At 38.7% G+C, this 16,099-nt stretch overlaps 1 protein-coding gene across 2 annotated transcripts in view; it reads right to left on the bottom strand.

The window, feature by feature from the left end:
- Positions 1-13,910, bottom strand: part of nrbp2 (nuclear receptor binding protein 2) — a 40,834-nt gene extending 26,924 nt beyond the window's left edge. Inside the window, exon 1 of one of the 2 annotated variants that reach the window (XM_011489046.3) lies at positions 13,284-13,910. In XM_011489046.3, coding sequence (XP_011487348.1) covers positions 13,284-13,403 — 120 coding nt within the window. In that variant the 5' untranslated portion in view covers positions 13,404-13,910. The remainder of the gene's footprint in view (positions 1-13,283) is intronic. The other variant, XM_004081154.4, reaches the window with a different exon arrangement.
- Between the last annotated feature and the right edge of the window lie 2,189 nt (positions 13,911-16,099).

The following is a 16,099-nucleotide window of genomic DNA, read 5'->3' as shown; positions in this document are numbered from 1 at the left end:
GATGAACTTCATGTCCCAATAGAGCCGAGCATGAGGGAGATTACTTCATCCGCTGCGTAATTAATTCAGATATCTCAATGATTGATGGGAGACACGTCAAATTCAGCTGCAGTTCTTGTGTCAGAAAAATTATTCAAAGATTTCTAAAAATTTCACATTCAAATATTGAAATTTTTTACATTTGAACTGGAGCCCTGGTGCGTCACATCCAGGCAAAGGCGGACTTTGTCAGACCAGAAGTGTGATCATTTTAGGGATACTTTTCTATGGAAAAAGGACCATCGTCAGGTAAAGAGTTGGATTTTAGATTTATTTGACATTACAGCCCCATAAGCTGATAAATGTGCATCCCAGAAAAGGCTACAGAAAGAAAAGAAACTTTAATGATCAAATAAATATTTTTTTTAAAATGGAGATCAAATCACCTACAACCCCATGTTTTATGTTTTTTGTTCCTTCAAACTTCAACAAACTAAAATGAGAAGGATTTGAGAAGAACTCAGTCACTAAAAGTCTGTCATTTCGGAGATTCTCTGAATGCCTTCGCCAGCTGCTGTCACCTCGTTCAGATCGTTAAATCCTTACATTTTACTGACTTTCACAAATGCTCCACGTTTTACAACTGCTGTTCTTCCACCAGACTAAAGGTCCTCTTGATCTTCAGTGAGACTCAAACACGGAGATAACCCCGAGGTTCAAAGGTCAAGACTGTAGCTCTGTAAGGGAGCAAACACTAGAACACAAAACACCCAGAAACCCTCCAAAGGAGCACTCCTGCTAGTCTTTATGCCCTTTTCCTGCTGCCTTAAAAGCTGGCATTTGTATGAACATAGTCCGATTTTTTTTATTTTCAACCTTATATCAGCTCCCTGCTTTCAAAACGCTTCGAAATTATTTGATTAAAGCCACAAACCGGAGGGAAAACAAGCTGCACATTAATGCAGCAACTATTTCATAATCAATAAATTGGTTTATACCAGTTTTAGGTCTGTTTTTGCAAATGCATATAATGTTTGAATCCTTATTCCGAATTCTGCATATATCTTTTCTGAGCAAAGATAAGCAGCAAAACATTAAGAAAACAAGGGATTTAATCCTTTAAAAGCAGGAAATTAGAGGTTTCATGACAAAGGAACCACTTAATCTCATTGTAGGATCATAGTACAAACACATTAGAAGAGTATTGTACTGTATTATGGACATTTTATGACCAATTTTATCGTATTTGGCCACATTTATGGTATAATCCTCAACCTGAATTTATCCCCTTTTCTAAAAATCAGCTTTAAAATGTTCATATTTTTGGAAATGCTACTTTAATCTCTAATTTCAAACTGAATTTTTTACAATCCAGAGATCAAAGAGTCATGCATTTAAACTTTTTTTCGTTGACATGCGATCAATCAAGTGTTTGTCTAGGCCAAATTATTTTGAAACAGGAAACCAGCAATAACAACTCACTAAAAAATATTTCTAGTGAACCTTCTTTCCAGGAAAAAGGTTGTTTTCGAGGTTGCATACCCTGAGGGCTGTCTGTGAGGCAAAGTGTCACTCACAGCACCAACAATGAACATCCTTCAAAATAAAAGCAGGTTTTAGTAATGCTTTTTTTTTTAATGTGTCCTTCAGACCGCAGGCTCAGATTTGACAGACAAACAGGTGAAAGATACTGTTTCATTTGTTAGACTGCCTTTCCCTAAAACAAGACTCTTTAATATAAGAACAGGTCTGCTGGAAAACCCGAGAAGTTTCCTTACTTTTACTGGTTTCATAAAGTTTACTGAAACTCTTTGGAATGCAACCGATCAAGTTTTCACACTAACAAAAAAGGAGGAAGTACTTACTAAGGTTGTCAACATGTTTTACACTTTGTGTGAGATATATATTTTTATTTCTACAATATACAAACTCATCGACAAGCTTTTATTTTGACACAGCCAAAAGAGCGGATGTTTTTGATTTGAAAGCGAGCTAAAATGTCATGGAGAACATGTGCTTTACTGAGATTGTTACTGAGAAATTGTGTATAGCAGAGTGCAACGCTAACAACTCAAAGTCAAAAAAGGTAGCCAGGTAAACAAAAAGGTTGATTTGACTGTTAAACTTCTTACTTTGGTTAATGGTGACGCCAAAAGATTTCTCGGAAACAAACCAGTTTAGACCACCAGTGAAGACTTTGGTGTTTTAAAGCTGCATGTTTCAGCTGGGTTTCCAAATGTGTTTAAACATAAAAGTAACTGGAGCACGGTAGGTTCATCAGAAGCCACCAATCACTCTAAGGGGAAACAGCCCAATTTACACAGCAGAAATAATCCCACCCATAATCTCCGTCATAACGGTAAATCACATGGTTTTAAACCTTTTATGTGCAGGGATTACGTTTGATTTTCTGATGCTCGTATGCTGGATTCAAAGGTAAATATTTTATTTTAACTACAAGACAAGTCTCAAGTTTTCACCACTAAAGCCTTTTTAAAATAAAAAAAAATAAACAATGAAACAACATCATTCTGTATTTCACTCAGTTTTAAGAAAAATACTAAAAGAAAATATAAAATACATACCTAAAGTTCAAACTAAATGGCTTTTTGGTTTTGATTTATGGAAAAAATGATTACCATAAACGTTTTTGATGATCAGAAAATCTTAATGAGAAGAAAAATTACATTCCTTACAAAGCAACAGTTGAATTGGACTTTTCTTTTCAAAATAAAAGCCCAACTCTCTACATGAAGCTTCTATTCTTCCTTAACCCTTAATAGTCTGGGGCCTTTTTGAGCATTTTTAAATTACAATTTGCTCCCAAAGATTTATCTTTAAAACAGTTTTTGTAACAATGCTTCATATCCATCTTTTTAGTACATTTGCAGCTTCTTTTTTTCAGATATTTTTTTCAGCATTTGACAATTTAATTCCAAAATAACCCTGAAACTGTAAAAAAAATTAAATTTCGAGTAAATTTAGTTTTTTTCCCTTGGAAAAAAAAAAAAAAATCACAAAAATTTAGATCAAAACTGTTTTTAAAACAAAGATTAAAAGTATAATAGACATAATAAAAATGTGCAAGTCCAAAATAAATATGAAAAATGGCTTAAAAGAGAGGTAAAAAACTCCCGTAAACCATTTAAATACTTCAGCTAATCGCAAATAACCTTTCGGAAACTTTTATGTTAATATTTGAGAGATAATTATATTATTGGCAGGTCTGCGTCATTCCTACGTCTTTGTAAACATCCAATGTGATTGACAAACTCACCGGTAAGGGCATAGACTAGTAAGGCTTAACTTACATTTAACAAGTCCAAAATTGTTCCTAATGATTTTTTTTATGTATGCAGTACATACTTTTTTTCCAGAGATACTGAATCTCTACAGTTACATAAGTAAAAACCTACAAAATAAAAGCATGACATCTTTAGTTTTGGGCTAATCTGCATTTGAAAACGTGCAACAGCAGCTTTTCCGTCCAAGAAAACAAGGTAAAAGAATCAAATGGAATCAGACTGCGGCTGTTCCTAAATATGCAAACGCACAAAACGAAGAGGATGTGCCGCTTAACTTCAACAAACTTCTGCTTTAGTGTGATCCTCCTCCATTTATAATCCAAGTATGCAAGAGACAACAAAACAACAATAATGCAAAAGCTACACATTTAATTGTCTTGTTACTGTTGTTATGGCACTGGTTTCCAACCTTTTTCAGGCCACGGACCGGCCTGTACGAGGCTGAAGTGTGCATCCAATGTTCTTCTAACTCCTAGTTTTCCTTAACTTTTAAAGGTAAAGTTTATCTTCATCCTCTGTAAAATATCTGCAGCCATTTGTACACTAGATTTCTGGTAGGAACCATTAAAATGTGATCAAGAATTTAGTGTTTGTCAACCAGTTCGCACCCGACCATCTCTCATGTGTGCTGCGGGAAATTCCTACTCTTCACTGATCTAAAAACATTAAGTATCACCAGAATATCAGCTCTGTGTTCATCAAACATGGCTCAGGTTTCACACTGAGCTCTTTAAAATAAATACACCAGAACTCTCAGCATCTTCTGGGTCTTTCATAAGGAGGGCGATGAAAACATTTGACGGTAGCTCCGCCCACGCGCGGCGGGAGCGTCAGGTTTCCAAACACACTTTTGGTGTGTGCAGAACCGGGGCTACTAATCCATACGGATCATCCATGCACCCATAGTAGCGTCCTGCCAGGTCCGGCAGTCAAATCATGAAGCTCCGTCATCAGCATCGCTGCTTTTCACTACAATACCCATGATGCACTGCGTTAATGTGAATACTTTTCTCCCTGCTGTTAAGTTTCGTGAAGATTCCAGCGTTTTTGGTCCAAGTCATTTTTTTAAAAGAAACAGCCGGTTTCTAATAATGCCTGAACTGAGGAAAAAAATTAATTTTAGACTTTATTCAATTTTGAAAAACTTGAAGTTAAGTTTAAATGTAAGTAATAATGAATCAAAGAAACAGGATTTTGGTTAAATTGCCAACAGACTTAATTAATCTAAACTGAAAACAATTTAATCACCAAAAAACTAAATGAATAAAACATTTTTCTTTTTTGACTAAGACAAAAGACAAACTATTAAAACTTCAGCGTGTTCATATCCTTGTGTGTAGTGACAACGCAACATATAAACATGAGTGTAATGTTGGTAATGTTTTTATCTAAAATGTATCAAACATGCTGTGATTATATTTCTCTCCAAACATTGCTTTTGCACAAACATTTGAAAAACATGTAAAAACTAAATTACCATTTAGAAAGAATGTCATTTTATTTGTTTTTTGTGAGGTTTACATGAAACTGCATTTTACTAAACTGGAGGCAAAAACAACTACCTGGGCGAGTTTTCAACCAATGTAGTTGAATATTAGTATTGAAAACCATAGCAACTTTTAAGAAAAGACAGTTAGAACTTTACTTTTTTTGTCCTTCAATTATGACAAAAAATGCACGTGAGATCGAGGAAAGAGAGTATCAATACAGACTAGTTTGTTGCTGGTGTGCTACAGGCTTTTTGTCAAGTAAAAAGGCTACCTTGGCTCAAAAAAGGTTGAAAAACACTGGTCTAGATTTTCTCTTAACCCATGAAGTGGAAGCTAAAAAAAGAAAATCGGATGCCAACTTCCGCCGCGTCCAATTTTTAAGCTGCAACGGACAAAAACAGTGGTGCTTTCCGAATATAAACATAAACATGAATCCAACAACTTTATTGGCAGCATCCTTGTAACATAAGACAGCCAGTTGTTGAATATCATTCATTATTATTACGATCTGTTTAAACAACTGACTAAATAAATCCATATTTGGAGTAAAAACTCCTGTTTTTTGTCTGTTAAATGCAGATTTCTTTTATTTTGAAGTCAAGGGATTTTTTTCTGCCAAAACAAACTTTCCCACTACGTTTGTTTTTTGTTACCTTTGCTAGCTTTGGGCTTTCAGTTTAGCGGTTGCTGCAGATAGATATATCAAACGTGACTGAGCAACTAGTCACGCATGCGTCAACAAAAAAAAGTTGGAGTTTTTCAAAATAAAACTTCATTTAGAACCAGATTTGAAAGGAAAACAGAAAAAATGTAGGTAGTGTTTTTTTCCTTTCTCAGTCCTGTTGAGGACCACTGGTTTATGCAACTCCCTCGAGGAGGTTTGTCACGTTTGGTCCTCAAAACGATGAAAAGTTCAGACAGGACTCCCTAAAAGTGACCAAATGAAATCTTTCCTCCAAGACTGAGTTTACGTCAAACAGGCTGGAAACCCAGATGGCTTTTTTTTCCACACAGCTGGAGTGGAAAGTGCTGACATCTATCTCTATGAAAGATCTCGTGACCTCCCAGAGACCTCCCAGCCTCACATTTTGCCGCCGGGTAACAAGGGCAGGTCACATGACCATCATGAGCTGTAAATTAAAAAATAAAAAAAACGCTGAAAGTGAATGTACTGAAGATTGACCACCATCTGGCATCACTCACAGGGAAGGAGCTCAATGTTCTACAGTGAACCAGCAGGAAGAAGGACACCCCCCCCCCATTATAAAATCCATGAAGCTCCATTCATGTCAAAAAGGATTCAGTTTGGCGGCAGCAGCATCATTTCTGAGGGTCATTTTGGAACAAATGTATGATCAAATTCCATAATATAACACTATGTGTGTTTGTTGTGCACTAATCTGGATTATATAGTTTTAAACTTTTTTTTTGCATCATGCAAAATTAATCCCAAACGGCATCTAATAACTTAAAATGATCCTAAACTCTGGATTTTAGTCATAACTTCAATAAAACCCCTTTTTATGCACAGTTTTAAACTTTTTAAACTTAATAACTAAAGCTCTTTCAAATTTTAACTTAAGTATGTTATTAATTTATCTTATTTTATTAACCCTTGTGCTATCCTATTGGGACCAGATGACCCGATCCTTGCATTGATGAATTCTACCTGCCATGACAAAGGTGGATAAAGGTTTTCATGTAATCCATGGACACCAGTGAGGTCCACAAATCATTGAAAAAAAAAAGGTTCAGCGCACTGTCTAGTGCGTCTAGATCAGTGTTTTTCAACCTTTTCTGAGCCACGGCACACTTTAACCTTAAAAAAATCCTGCGGCACACCAGCATCCAAGAATAAAAAAAAAAAAAGGAGAAACTCATAGTCTGTATTTATCTACAGCCCCTCCACAATCTCACGTGCATTTTTGAGATAATTGTGTCAGAAAAAGCTGGAAATTGCAGCTGTTTTTTTCTTAAAGATGCAATAAAAGTTAAGTTAGAAGATTTAAAAACAGTTTGATGTGTGTTCGTTGGTTTCAAGACGTTTAACAACAGATCTCCTTGTGCGCTGTCACTCTCACAACCCAATGCATCATGGGAGAGGTAGTGCATAAAACGGCCGAAGATCGCTTTTCGGAGCTTCACTGTTTTGTTCACTTGTTCCACTGTCTGATACCGGATTCTGTGGAAAGCTACACCGCTAAAGACGAGCTTTAGCTGGTGTTTTTGTTAGAACTGAGTGACTTTACGAGCTAAATCGGGACAAGGAAGTGAAGACTTTAACCACTTCTGATTGGTCAGACTGATGACATGTGATTAAGCTTTCAAGAATGATTGGTGGAGACAGTTAAAGGGACGGGACTTTTCCAAAATACAGCCGAAGCTGCAGCTGAATCGCGGTACCGTCATTCTTATCAAAATGTCTTTAATAAAATAAAATAAACGCAAAGAAAAGGTATTTTATGATCTTTGATATTCCTAACTCCTCAGTGTTTTATCAGGGCCTGTTTGGATGAACAAAGAGCTGAAATCCTGGAGATGGGAAATGTTTTTAGATCAGTTAATGAGGGCAATTTTCCACGGCACACTTGACCATCTCTCACGGCACACTAGTGTGCCGCGGCACACTGGTTGAAAAACACTGGTCTAGATGACCCAACACCCAATGTTAAAGTGCCTAGGATAGCATAAGGGTTAACGTTTATTTATTCAACCAGGAAAAGTCAAATACACCAATCTCTTTTTCAAGGGAGTCCCGGTCCAGACATCGGGACCGATCAATTAAAAGCATTACAGAAACAACAATGCAATTCAGAGACTTTTCTAAAACATTTACAAGTTACAGATCCAATGCCTAAGCCTGTGAGCAAACGTTTAAACTTGCTTCATCTGAGTTTTCCATTTCCGGCCCTTTTGTAAATCGTTTCAGGTAGTGAGGGTAGACTACTTAATCCTCACCGTCTTATTAATTTTTTTCTGTCGTTACAAACAAAATAGAATCACTTTTTGTCCAAAATGTGTGGTGTGGGCCAAACGAGTGGCCTGGAAACCAGGACTTTGGTTAGCTTGCAAGTGAACCCTGTCGTGGTTCACCACAGTGTGAATGCAAATGGACTACCTGATGGATAAAACTATGTAAGTGAAGCATTAAAAGAAAAAAACAGCTAATTGGCAAACAAGGCTGTGCTTTTTTTGTTTCCTGGCAGGTTCATCCGATTAAATTCTTGGTTTCTGTCAACCAAACGTGGGAATAAAAACAAAACAAAATGACCATTTAAGCTGCCAGGTAGAACCGAAACCAAGAAATCATCGTCGTGTAAAAATTAAAATGTAAATAAAGTTACTAACTGCAGCAGAGACACTTTTCCCGTTTTCTCATTTGTATTAGGTCAATACGATGCATTTTATGCTAAAAAGTTTTTTGAACGCTATCTGAACCGATTCCTAATTTTCTCAAGCTCCATTTTTAGCCGCACACTTTAAGAAATGCAACAGTTAGGAGCAAAATAATCCAATTTATGCTTTGATCTCACTTGTATTATTAATATACAACGTTAATAAAAAGCACATTGGGGTAAAATGTAACTGCTTTAGGTTGAACGAGCAAACAGAGTCCTGCTAAACGTACTGACACTACAGTGCATAACTAAAAATGAATGAGCTTTTAGGCACAAGTTCTTAGATTTGTGCTCCAAGTCGGTCTGTTAGCCTCCCTGCATGCTTCACCGCTCAGAAAACTTGAGCGAGCGCCGGTTCTGAAAACACAGGCCGCTGCTGCTGCCGCCGAGTTATTATAGTTATTAGGAGGAGCCTCTGCTAAGGTGGAACATGATGGAGCTCCTTAACGAGGAGGAAAAGTTGATGGGAGGGTTCAAATGCTCCGCTTAAGGGCTTGAAAATACCAGACTGAGGAGCTTATGCATGGTTTTCATGGTTGAAACTTGGAAAGCATGTCGTTTCATGTAAAATGACATCACCGTGGGAGAGCTTCTCACAGTTCTCGATGCAGTTTCAGATTTCAGAGTGTCTGTCAAACTCACACCTGAAATGACACAAGAGCTGTGTGACCCCGAAATCCTTTCATCTCCCTGTGAACAGATGGAGACAGATGCGAGCTGTGGAGCTCAGCTGGGTGTGGGTCCGCTTCAGGAGACCCACGCTGCCGTTCTCCAACCGAGATGTCAGAGCGATAATCTTCTGTTCAGGCTGGGCGGGAACGAAATTAGTAAGAAGGGAGATTTACCTTCCTATACATTATAGATGTATCAGATAATCCCAATGAAGGAAAAAGATTCTGTAGGATCTTAAACCAAAACGGTGTTTTTAACATGTTCTTGTGGCATTTTTCTCATGACAAAAACTAAGCTCAAAAATGAATTTCTGAGTATTTCTTCACTCAAATTGTTGCAAATCAGGAATCTTGTTTGAAAAATATCGTATTTGTGACGTAGAAAATATGCTGGGTGGGGCCACAAGATACCTGCTCCTCGGCTTGGCAGCAGAAAAGGGAAGAGGGGCGGGGTTGCTCCGCACCAAAGGTTCCTCCTTCAACTTAAATGCAAATTTCTAATGACCTGCCTGCCGCTCTGCAGAAACTACGACCTAGAAAATGACTGTTTCTTTATTATTTTGGCTAAAAAAACGGCATAATCACGATTAAAAGACCACTAGGAACGCTTTAAAGATGGATCAGAAGTTGATTGGAGTGGATCTGATTGATCAGCTTCAGTCACCTGATTATCCCTAACAGTGAAAAACCAGAAAACTTTAGGCGCATTACTTGATAGACAGAGAATCCACAAACTGAAAATCAAGGAGTTGGAGTAAAGTAAGAGTTGAAAAAAAATAATCATTGAGTAACAAATCTAAAATCTTTTGAAATCACTCAAAAAATGAAACTAATGTGCAACTTCTGATGTTTTCAAGTAAAAAAGGAACATCTTTCTGTTTACAGTTTTTCTGGTGTCACAGCTTCAGACACGATGAGTCGTAATATTTCCCCACAAAAGTACATGACCCACTTTCTTCCACAGCAGTTTTGGCCACAAATTGAAGGTTTGGAGAAAAATGTTTTGTCTTCTTCAAGTTTCAACATTTTGAGTTTCACACTCATGGAGTCACGCATGTAAATCCTGCAGATTGAAGCAGTTCTGACGAAGACTGCAGCTGCAGAACAACATGATTAGGACAGATTAGACTCAATTGAAGCACCAACAGCAGCTGAATGAGGTTTGTAAGGAGATAATTCAGGAAACAGCTCAGTCTCAAACCTGCTTCTGTGTTTTTGGGTTTAACATCTGTGCTTCCCAGTCAAAACAAGGTGGTGCAGTCCCTCAGGACACGAAGATGTAACTGCCTTTAATAACAACCCAAAAAATTCCCAAAATTGAAAAAAGGGTAAAAAAAAAAAGTCTATTTTTTTCTTTAAATATAAAGCCATCTCTATTTTTATGCAAACTGCACACTCTGAATGCATGTTGTTGCAGCTTCGTGACATTTTTCTGTTTTTAAGGTTGTTATGGACTTCTTGTCTAGAGGGGGAAGGCATAAGACATTAAAAAAGAAAGAAAGAAAAATCCAAATCATTCAGCCATCACAGCACTAACAATACGCTGCTAAGACAATTAACTTAATTAAAAATTAGAGTTTATGGTCCTGGCATCTGTATTTTTGGTGGTTTGAAGGCTGGTGCAGACAAGAGGTGCAAAACAGGATAGGGGGCTTGTAACAGTAAAATCCGAGCCCCCAATTTATATTACACCCCTTGCAGGGGATTGTAAAAAAAGTAACATAAAGGAAAACAAAAGAAATGCTCTATTGAGTTAAAAACTCTCACAAAGACCCCAAATGTAAAGACAATGTTTGTCAAAGCAAGCCACCCTGATAGGAGACGTAAATAACAACAAATTGAGGTTAGTAAGAGTGTATTAAATATTGCAAACTGAGTTTTCCTGCTGAAAAGACTCGCAGTTTCTTACAAAAAAACATCTGAACCTGATGTCAATTAGATCAACCGGGAGAGAATCAGAAATCCCTTTAAAACATTTTTTGATAGACTCATCAATTATGAAGCCCATAAAGCATTAAAAAAAACAGTGATAACTGAACTCTCTGCGAGACTCGGAATGAAACAGTGTGGCAGCAGGAGCAGCTCTCGGATGGTTAATCAATGAGTGGAAAGTCATCAGGGAGGGGGGTTTGTGTTTGCTCGGGTTTGTTTCAACATGCAGAATGTTCAGCCGGTGCAGAAAATGCAGCTTCGGCGTCCTCTCTGTGTGCGTACCACAGATAGCCCACAACTTAAATTCTCCGCCTTATCAGACGTGGCAAGTGAAGGAAACACCCACAGCTTCACCTGAAAACAACAGTTATTTTCCCTGATAATGAACATCCAGAGATCATTCAAATGAGAAACTTTAGCTATAATTTAAGATAAAATAATGTAAAAGTAGTCAAAAAAGAGGACCAAAAAAGTTTTTTTTTACTCAAACATCCAATGTTCTGTTTAAAACCTTTTATTCAACATTTGGCTACAAACTCAAATTTCCTGAAGTTTTTAAATTTTTCTTTAGGTTATTTGTAACCATTTAATTATAAATATTCTCCAAATATTAGACAGTATCTCCCCCTAAAACGGTTGACATGTTACTTATACATGTTTGTTTTTTGTTTTTTTCAATAAATAAACACGCAAAAACATCAGATTATGATGTTTATTTCATTTTATGACTTAAGAAATCAAATTTGATGAGATTGTTTGGTGTCTACTGTTCATCAATCCCACATTTTGTTAAATAAATGCAGAATTCACTTAATTTTATCTTTCATAGTAATAGGTTTGAAGGTTGTCATCTGGAATCTACCTGGATGAATGAGAGTCTTCATAGACATACTTAATTTTGTCTTGTAAAAATAGATTTAGAGTGACACAGTTTAGAGAAAAGCTCTGCATGGAACCTGAAACGCTGTAAAAGTAAACACTTCAAGTAAATACTTTGGACTGTACCAAGGTTCAAAGACAGTTTTTACAGTTTCTGTCCAAATGGCAACTTAAAAGCTTTTTCAAAAGTCAAATTTTCCTAAACTAAAAAAAGCTCATTTTAAAAAACAAACAAACAAATAAACAGAGAATTCCTAATGTATGGATGAGCAAAACCTCCTTGGAAACTGACTTCACCCCCCCAAGAAAATCCAGAGTTACCGAAGATTCATAATATAATGCAGGTGAGAAAGTCTCCAAACATGTCTCAGTGGTGGCAGAAACCATCACTGGAAGCAGTTACAGCTCAAATGTTTGCAGAGGGTCACTTTAACTTTTTGGTTTCCTGAAAGCTTTTTTTCATTTTAAGACCCCCCCATTTTTATTTATTTTTAACAAGCTCTTGTGGTATTTTAGAAAAAAAAAATGCTGTATTGTATTTGTGAGATAGAAAATACGTTGCACGGGCCAGAAGCTCCCTGCTCTGCTCCATTCTGATGCATCCGCTTGCAGAAAAATAGATCCTTGAACATCTTTTGTTTTCCTCGTCTGAGCTGGAATCTGGATCTAAACCGTACAATAATGTTCACCATTTGTGTTGCACCACTAATGTTAGGTTGGAGGGTGTGAGGGGCTGTAAATTAGATAAAGAGCGTGTAAACAAGGGACAGTTATGGGTGACAGGGAGTGGGGTGGGACATGCCAGCAGTTAAGGAACTCTGCAAAAACTACGTCATAGACAACAACACAGGTTTATGATTTTGTTTAACCCTTGTGCTCTCCTAGGCACTTTAACATTGGGAGTTGGGTCATCTAGACCCACTAGACAGAGCTCTGAACCTTTTTTCTTAAATGATTTGTGATCTTCACTGGTGTCCATGGATTACATGAAAACATTTATCCACCTTTGGTCATCTAAGCTTGCACAAGGGTTAAAAATGGCATCATCATAATTTCAAGAAGACTGGGAACACTTTGAAAACTGATCTAAACATGATCGGAGTGGGACTTAAAGTTTGTCAATCAAACAACTTGAGTAATCTATTAGATTCAGAACTAGATTTTTTAGGATCTACAGCCTCTGTCTTAGTGAAAACCAAGCGCAGAGAGGGTCCAAAAATGGAAAAGAATGTTAGATTTAGATGGAAACCATGCCGTCTACAATAATAAGATGGGAAAAAAAACTTCACATTGTTTGCTTTGTTGTGAGTCAATGAATGACTTCTTCTCGCCTCTAAAGCAGCAGAAGCATCTCCAGTTTAGCGGCATGAACTCATTTGACCTCCAATGATGACCACAGACTCGCTGCGTATGTTTGTGTTCAGGTCAACGCGCGGCACAGCCTGCGCGCTGGAATGGGCTCCATGTGGGCTTCAGTGATCCCCGCATTCACCACAGTGTGCGATTTACGGTGCAGAAAATCTCGGCCTGGCTCGAGCGTTGCGCAACCGCTCGGGATCAGCGGCGCCCAGCCCGATTGATCTATTGATTGATCGGGAATCCGTCCAGCGGACGGAAAAACACACCAACCTGCTCCTTGCGCTTCTGCCAGCGGCCGCACGGGCTCTCCTCCAGGATCTCGCTCTCATCCTCGCTTTCTTCCTCCTTCCCCTCCGATCCCGATTTCCTCTCTGGGACAGACATCGTCATTTTACCAGCGCGTGCGTCCAGATCTTCACCTCCTCCTTTCGTTCTGGGTTTTGCTGTGGCGGAGGAGGAGGAGGAGGGGAGAGGCGGTAGCGCAGAGTCCGCCGCTTGTCTGGAGGAGGAGATCCACCCCCCACAGACGGCAGGAGTCGCTCCGACAGCCCTCCTTGGCGCGCGAACTCCCCTGCAGATCAATCAGCGCCGTTTGAACGAGACACTCGGGAACAGCTGATGCGCCCTTTGGGTTCAAAGTGCAAGTGCGCGCACGGAATAACTTAACAGAGTGGAAAAATACATCCCAGACCGCACGCGCCCTGCGAGCACGAGAAGGCAGGGTTGCGAAACGGCTCTCTGCTTATAATTCGTCCATTCACGCCGAGGCGGCGCACGCGGAAAGCGCCGGCGCGCGGATCCCTCCGGAGCGCGTGTCGTCAGATGGAGGAGACTTTATCCTCCGACCATCTTCCTCTTGCGTCTCCGTGTTGCAGAAGCAGGAGGGCGGGAGGGGTGGGGGGTGCCAACAGGCACGGTGCGCAGAGGGACTGAGCCAAGTACCGTAAACCCTGGATAGCGTGCGCACGGCGCGTTCACGTTCATCGGAGATTGGGATGCCATTCCGAGGCGGATTAAATTTAATCTACCCAAAGTATAAAAATATGAGCCGTTTTAGAGGAATTACCGAATCTTGCTTATGAAAAATAATTGTTGCCTTTTCTATCTGAATTTTACTCAAATAAATGCGCTTTCTTTCTGCTTTATTTTTATTTTTTTCTGTCTTAATTGCATATTTTTTAGATTTCTTGCTGTTTATGCACTTTTGCAAAGTACTAACATAACATCATGATTTCATCTGATTAAACTACAACAATTATTTTTATTCCCTTTTTGGGTTTGTAGTCGGTGGATAAAACAGTTTTCCATGGAATAAAAGGACTTTTAGAAAAGGCTTGGTGCAATGTTTTTGATTGCAGCTGAAGACTGAAAATTGTAAAAATTTACCTCCTAACGGAGAAAAATCCTCATGAAGTTTTTTATTTTTTATCCTTATATATATTTATTTCTAAATGTCTGTTTCAGTGATGAGTTCTACATTTTTTATTGGGTTTTCTGCGTTTCTAAAGCAGCTGAAAAATCATTGAAGCCTCCATTACTGTGAACTGATTGTTAAATGACTAAGTGCTGTCAGTCAAACCTTTTTCTCACCTGTGAGGTTCTTCCTTCAACACAACAGGATTCAGAATCAGCCTAAGAGAGAGTCGACCCCACAAATCTGAAACCAGTTCCAGGAGAGCCCGGATCTGTTTTAAGAGAAAGAGCTCTTTGTGCGTTACAAAGAAGGGAGGGAGGGAGGGGGGTCAAAGAACAGAGCAGCAAAATCCAGGGCAAAGGTAGCTGGGGTCAGAAATGTCAGGAGGTCATCCGCTCGTTTGTCTGGATCCCTTCCGTGGGATCAAGTCCCACCATTACCTCAGGGGCTCTGAGGTAAAAACAGACATGCTCAGCAGAAAAACAAGCATCTGGAGTTCAGAAAAACAGTTTTTCCACGCACATGTTTTATGTTTAATGTGCATTTTGTTGACAAAAACGTTCAGTTTGGTGGGAAATTGGGAAACCGGGTTGTAAAAACTGAGATACTTATTTCATCCAACGACATTTGTAAACTGTGAAGTTAGTGACGTTAGAAAACATTTTGAGTTCAAAATGGGCGAAATTAAGTCCAGGAAGTCCATCCATCCATTTTCCAAACCTGCTTAATCCTTGTTGGCATCAAAGGGAAGTCCAGAAGGTGATCATTGAATAAAAAGAGATTTATTTTTATACGAAAAAAAGGTAATTCATTTAAATATGAGGTGAGTTGCAAACTACAAGCTGCAGAAAATTCCTTTCACAAAAGCTGACAGTCGAGGATGCTGGTGCCCACCTCACAGAGTGCATTATGGGAACTATCCTCCCACTTGACTTGAGCCTGAAATGAAGATTATTAAGGGAAAAAACAATAAAAACAATATTTTCTATTTTAAACACATGTTAAAATCAGAAATAATCAGGAATAGAGTCACAATTTTGACAAACTTTGCATGTTTTGACCAACAGTTTATTAAGATGTTGACACTTTCATGTAATTCTGCTTCCTGCTGTGCTCAGGTGATGGATGTGCAGCAAAGCTCTTTGATCCTGCAGGTTAAAGGTGCGTTCAGAGCTAAAATCCACAACCGAACCTGAAAACAACAACCTGCCGCAGAGCTGCACCTTCAAAGCTTCTTTCTCTTTGAGCCCAATTAGAAAGAGTGCCGCCCTCAGTCTGTGTTTACTTCAGCTTTGAATATAATCCCAGTTTGCCATCTGGTGGTTCTGCTAAAAAACAGACTATGACTGAACTTTTTATGTCCCAAAACCTGCATGTCTTCTCCTCATTTAGCTGGAAAATGAACTTCCTTCTTTGCTTCTTTTGAAAAGCTGGGAGGGAATGAAAGGGCACAGGTCATGAGTTCAGATGTAATCATAGATCTAGTTTATAGTAATCACCTTGTTTCTCTATATTTAGCGCCGGCTGCTCACAGTGAGCCCCAGTTCTACCAATCTGTTAATGAGATTTACTTTTGGCACAAGGAGGCGCGCAGAGCCGAGCAGACAATGGACGCGTCTAGACGTCCAGCTCCGAGGATGACGAGGAGCAGAGGGAGCGCCAACAGGAGAAC

This window comes from Oryzias latipes, chromosome 20 (genome assembly GCF_002234675.1).
Source record: "Oryzias latipes chromosome 20, ASM223467v1".
Lineage (NCBI taxonomy): Eukaryota > Metazoa > Chordata > Actinopteri > Beloniformes > Adrianichthyidae > Oryzias > Oryzias latipes.
The sequence above is the reverse complement of the archived record's forward strand: the minus strand, read 5'-3'. Positions and strand labels throughout refer to the sequence as shown.